The sequence below is a fragment of the Anopheles arabiensis genome, chromosome 2 (genome assembly GCF_016920715.1).
Source record: "Anopheles arabiensis isolate DONGOLA chromosome 2, AaraD3, whole genome shotgun sequence".
Taxonomy (NCBI): domain Eukaryota; kingdom Metazoa; phylum Arthropoda; class Insecta; order Diptera; family Culicidae; genus Anopheles; species Anopheles arabiensis.
In genome coordinates, this window is record NC_053517.1 from 88,489,734 (window position 1) to 88,496,239 (window position 6,506).

The 6,506-nt window shown below is 37.9% G+C and overlaps 1 protein-coding gene across 1 annotated transcript; it reads left to right on the plus strand.

Moving 5' to 3' along the window:
- The first annotated feature begins 1,138 nt into the window (after positions 1-1,138).
- Positions 1,139-5,637, plus strand: LOC120893481 (DE-cadherin-like). The gene is made up of 2 exons (XM_040295405.1): positions 1,139-3,930; positions 5,385-5,637. Exons 1-2 carry the CDS (start codon positions 1,338-1,340, stop codon positions 5,495-5,497), a joined length of 2,706 nt encoding a protein of 901 aa, XP_040151339.1. The 5' UTR covers positions 1,139-1,337; the 3' UTR covers positions 5,498-5,637.
- Positions 5,638-6,506: the final 869 nt, after the last annotated feature.

Sequence of the window (6,506 nt, forward strand, 5' to 3'; positions counted from 1 at the left end):
GCAAATTGTACTGATTTGACCATTGTAAAATGCCAAATACAGTAGAACGTCGATTATCCGGTCAGCTCGAGACCGAGTGGATGCCGGTTAATCGATTTCCACGGATAATAGTCCAAGAAATGTCAAATTCATAAATATTTTTTTTTAAATTCACTGGTTTTACTAGAAATGCACACCAAAATAATCGATTAATCATTAGTAGAATATTTTTTGAATCAATAACAATAGATTTAAAATTGTCTTTTATCAAAAATGAAGTTCAAAAGTATCACTAGACACTAGATTGCTGCATTATTTAGATCACTATTTATGTTTTTGCTAGCCGGTTCATCGCAGAAAATGTTCGCCAACTGTCAAATTCATGCGCACGGTTAAGCCGCCCACCGGTTAATCCGTCCCCGAAAAATCGATGTTCTACTGTAATCTCCCTTTTGATTGAACGTTGAAAACCATTTCCGAAGGTTTAAAATTGTTATATTCAGTGAGAATCATGTCAAAAAATATATTGAGTGGATAAAACCACCCCCTTACTTGTAAAATTTTTTGAAAACTAATGATATTTTAGCTGGAAGACACTAGATTCGACTTACGCGGAAATTCGAGATACGCGGTTTTTTGCGGCCGTTAACAGTCCCCATAACCGTGTATCTCGGGGACCGCCTGTACAGTGACGTAGTTTTACTACAGTGCAGTTGCTGCTTTGTGTGATTATGCATGCCTAGACCAACAACGGTTGTTGCGGCAAGGGATGAGAAAAAAGTAGGCGAACTATGGTCTAGTATAGTCTACATTCTGGTAGCATATGAGTGTTGTTTGTTTACGTATGTTTCTTCAAATAAGGGATCAGTGACGGTTAAACAAATGTCTGCAATATTTCCAATTTCATTTCAGAAAGATATAACAGAAACGGACATTCATTAGTCTTCCAAGCAAAAAAATGAAACCGGTCCAATTGATGCTCAACGTCATGATATTATCATTCTGTATCAAATTGCACGCAGCAAATATCCAAACGATCACAGAAGATGTAAATGAAAATGACACAAAAAGTCTCACCGTCGATTCGAATTATATACCCTCGTTTACCAAGTTTCCATGGGCTCCCATTGTCCCACAAAACATACGACCAATTCTACAGTTCATTAGCTCAATTTGAGGTGAACACGAATTTAAATGATGTAACAAGTGTTGTATTTGATATCGTTCAAGAAAATGATTCGACAGCTAACATACAAAATACATTTATCTTAGAGCAGGTCAATAACACCGCACACATAATACTGGGAGGCAAACTTGACTATGAAAAGGTGCAAGAATATAGAATCACGGTACGAGCAATGAATTTCAGAGGCTTGAAAGCAGATGCAACAATGCTCGTCAAGGTTTTAGACGAAAACGATAACATTCCAGAGTTTACAGGAGACTCGAATGGAGTTATCCTCGAACACGAGACAGTAGGCACGTTCGTGATGCAAGTAAAGGCACATGATAATGACGGGACATCGGCCCACAACATCGTATCGTATCGGCTCGAGGGTACTGCTCGACAGTATTTCCACATTGATAGTAAAACTGGCAACATTACGTCATTGGTGGAGTTCGATCGTGAGGCGAAGGATATTTATCCTGTAACTGTGGTTGCCGAAGATAACTCACCATCCGTCCTGTTCAATAATGGAAAGCCAAACAGTGCGGTAAAACAGTTGTTCATAAGAGTTTTGGACAAAAACGATCATCCACCACGGTTCGAGGAACAATACTACGAGGTGAATAACATACCAGAAGACGCTGACATCAATACAAGTGTTATCAAGGTGAAGGCAACGGATCTGGACAAAGATCCCAAGATTAAATACAGCATTATAGAGAATAACATTGGAAAGGCGTTTAAGATCGATGAGGACACCGGTCTTATTTCAGTTAACAAAAAGCTCGACTATGAATCGATTCAAGAATACGATTTAGTCGTGCAGGCCCATGACGGACTTTTTAAAAGCACAACCAACGTACGGATTCAAATAAAAAATCTGAATGACATTGCACCGCAAATTTTGAGCTTAACAAACGTCACGATCAAAGAAAACACCATTCCCTTGGATTGTATTGCAAATTTGTGGGCCTATGATCCAGACATCGAGAATTTTGAGTACCCACAAAACAAACAATATGCACTTCCCAAAGAACACCAGCACCTCTTAAGCATCGACGACAAAGGATGTCTTAAACTGCTCCAGCCTCTTGATCGTGATCCTCCACATGGGCATGAAGTGTTACAAATCAATATTACCATTACAGATGAAAACGGTAAGGGAAGAACGGCGATGGAAACAGTTTACATCTTCGTTGAAGACATTAACGACAACGCGCCCCAGCTTACCAATAGAATGCCAGTTGTTTGGAGCGAGAACCGCCCTTCAGCCATGATCACGAAGCTGACTGCAGAAGACGCTGATGGAGAGCACAATGGACCGCCGTTCTTCTACAGTGTCGATCCCGACGCCCCAACCGAGATCAAAAATCGCTTCCAGACTGTAGGTGATGAGCTGTATTCATTGGTGGAGTTTGATCGGGAGCAGCAGAAACAATACTTGGTACCGATATTGATTCGAGACTCGGGTCACAAACCGATGAGCGCCGTCAGCAAACTGTTGGTGGTGATTGGTGACAAAAATGACAACGAAATGCAAATGGGCCAGAGCCACATTCTCGTCAACAATTACGAAGGCAAGCTGGCAGATACGCAGATAGGTCGAGTGTATGTCAGCGATCCAGATGATTGGGATGTATCAGACAAGATGTTCCTTTGGGATGAGATGACGCCCGAGACGAATAGGAAGCTCTTCAAACTCAACATCAACAACGGTATGATCACGATGATAAAAGGCACACCCGAAGGAATATACAATCTAGCGTTCACTGTGATTGAAGAATCATCCTATTTTCCACGACACAACGTATCTGCTCGAGTGACGGTAACAGTGAAGAACATCTTGGCGAAAACAGTCAACCAGAGTGGATCGATTCGCTTCTACAATGTAACGGCTGAGAAATTCATATCTCAGACACTGAGTGAGCTCAACACACCCATGTATCGACTTCAGCAAAGCATTGCAAGCATTGTGGATACCAGCCCAGATCAGGTGGACATATTCACGATCAACAATCGTAAGCTTGCCCGGGGTGCATTCTTGGACGTGTTCTTTGCAGTAGATGATACTATTTACACATCGTCAGAGGTCTTAAATGCAGTGTTAAGTTTGCATCTACGCCAATTGGAGGAAGACGTCGGGTATCGGATTGTGACGGTTGGTATCGATGAGTGCATCGAGAAAGGACAAACATGTACACAGACATGCGAGAACAAGGTCCTTAAAACAGCAAAACCAATCGTAGTGCACACCAACACTAACTCGTTTGTGGGAATGACCACCTTGGTGCAAGCAGAGTGCATCCCACAGATAGAATCTTCGTTGGTAGCATGCTTGAACGGTGGCACTTTCCAGAATGGTAAATGTAATTGTCCCACGAGGTTCGAAGGTCCCCAGTGTGAGAAATTGGACATCTGTTTTGATGGAATTGGGTATGCAATCTATCCATCGATCAACAGTGGCAACGTAAACAACATCAGCATCGAGTTATTGCCCCGACAAAAAGACGGGTTGGTATTCTACATGGGTCCTCTGAAGTATGATCCATCTTTGAAGGCATCACCTTTTCTGGCATTGAAAATCAACGATGGTATGTTGGTCTTACTATTGGACTATGGAACTGGGACGAGCCGTTTCGAGCATCAACAAATAGTTTTACACGAGATTACTAAAGTTCAGGTTATTTTACAGCCAAATAAGATTGAAATAAAAACGGTGAACAATAAGATGGTGAGCAGTAGGAGTCATTATGAAAACAAGGAATGGAGCGGGTTTCTTCCAGGTAATGTGTCTTTTCAACTAGGAGTTTCATCAATTAGTCTCGATAAGCTGGGATCGCTATACAGCTGGAAATATGTACCATTTACGAAGAGTTTTGATGGTTGTCTACGCAATCTTACAATAAACGGGCGCACGATAGACTTTACCCGAACGAGTCAAAAACATAATGTTTTATTCATTTCCCAAGGATTCACAGCAATAGTAGAACAATCGTTTTTGGTATGGATTGTATTTTTAAGTTTAGCGATAATGGTGATGTCGATACTAATCGCTATACGATTAAAGGACTTCTTAAAACCATGCATTAAGATATTAATCAGAAAACTGCAAACAGAATCAATGAACATGATTGTAGAATTGCATCCTGCACCTGAACAATTACCATCTTTTACCGAAGTCGATGAAAGAAGTGTCGGATTGTTGAGTGGTGTGTCAACTCCTTAAATCAATTGAGATATTTTTAGTGGTTCCAGAATCTCGTAGCTAGAGCAGCAATATCTTTTAATTTTATAGTAGAACATTTACCGTTCGATATCATAGGACAGAGAGATAGAAAATATGTTGAACAAAATATTAGATCATCAAAGGATAATCATTTTAGCTAGTTCATACTAATTTTAAGATAATTATCTTGTAAAAATAATACTTTTAACTTTTTATATGTAGAAATGTAAATCAAAAATAAAGGGTTGGTAGGTTAAGAGTGTACAGATCACGATCCAATGCTCTTTTCCATACACCTTCCCATTTTTTGAAGTTCTTACATTTCTCAACTGATAATCTCTCTCAGGCTAGTTTAGCAATCTCTTATTATGCTGCTGTTGATACATTAGTCGTTCATAAGATAAAATAATTAGCCAAGTTTAGAATAAAATAAGACGACTAACTATTACTTTATGATTATCCTTCAATCTTACAGTTACAGTACAACCTTAGTAGGTGGTCTAGGGCTTAAATGGTACCTGTTTGAGGATAAAAAAACCTGAGGAGTGATGGGTCAAGTTGCACTGTAGCACCTCACACACATAGCACAATAAAGTGTATGAGCATATTTGCACACTAAATAAAAATATGGTAACACACTCACTGTGCGACCGCATAATGTTTGAGCGCACACATTGACTGAGTGGACTGTGGTACCACGCACAAACAGCACAATGGATTGTACGTGGTACCACAGCACCACACAGTAAAAAGTACGATTTGACCCATCACTAATCCGGAGAATGGGAGGTTTTGTGTGATCTTAGCTTATCGAGTCTAATAATTAAATTGCTTAATTGAAGAACCATAGTATCTGTAAGAAATCCACACCGTTATTTTCATAACTATTTTTTAATAGTAACAATAATTACAAAAACATGCATCAAATTAGCAAAGTGTCGGACGGATTTTTCTTCGAGCGACTATGCTAAAATTATGAACATTTCGTTTGAAGCTTTCTTTTTATTTCAGTTTTTGCTGCTTTCATTTCAACAGAAGACAACAAACATGACCTAGTTGATTATTCCCTAGTGTGTTCCACTAAAACAGGCCTGGACGAGGTATCGCATGTGGTGACGGTTTAAGTTTTGCCATCATTTTGAGTTAATTATTTTTAGAAAAATTTGAACTAAATACGCAGTTATATTAAATAATGTGTTTTTCTGATGTAAATAATCTATAACCATCTCCAAACTATACCCTTCCTCAATCCACGTGTACAATGATCGGTACATTAGTGATGATCACTACTTACAATTTTACATTTGTTCTATTTGTTATACTACAACTTTGAATTTTTACATATAAGTTGTTATGCGCTTATAAATGTACAAGGGGAATGAAAGTGAATTGATTTAAGAAAAATATTACACCATCTGTCATTACTATATGGACAGTTGTTTTTCCTGATTTGCGGAAAATCCGGCTGAGATAGGTTAAAACAGTGCATCTATTAATTATGAAAAATACTATTCTTTGTCTATTTTTATCGACATTTTGAAACAATTATTACATGTCTTATTACAAAAAAAACGAATTTAGGGTCGTAACATATGTGTAAAGATATTTCGAAGAATAGGTTTTTATTCTAACTAATACATTTAAAAATTGCCCAAAAATACAAAAAAAAACTTATTTTTGGATTTTTTGACTTATTCAAAATAAATTATTTGGCGATCTCTAAAACAAGTTTTTATAACTTGTTTTGAAGTGTTGTGAGCTTTATTACGACAATTATCAATTTTTTTTTAAATATCAAACATTTTTAAAAACAATTGTTTGTGTGCAGTAATGATTGTTTTGAAAATACAAAACACAAAATATGTAAAAAGATTTCTATTAAAAAAAAGAATTAACTGTCATGAGAGCCTTATCCAATTAGTGAATAATGGTTCAAAATTGATCCGATCAAACAACATCTATACTCATAAACTACCTAGCGAATACACAATCAAACTTTACAAGCAGACGGCTACGGACGCCTTTGTAGCGGTCTAAGAGAACGTCGATGGTGAAGTGGGTGGTAAGATGAAAAACAGGTTAGGATTACATTCCATAACTATGTATGTAATAATAGCAAACATTTGGGTTTGG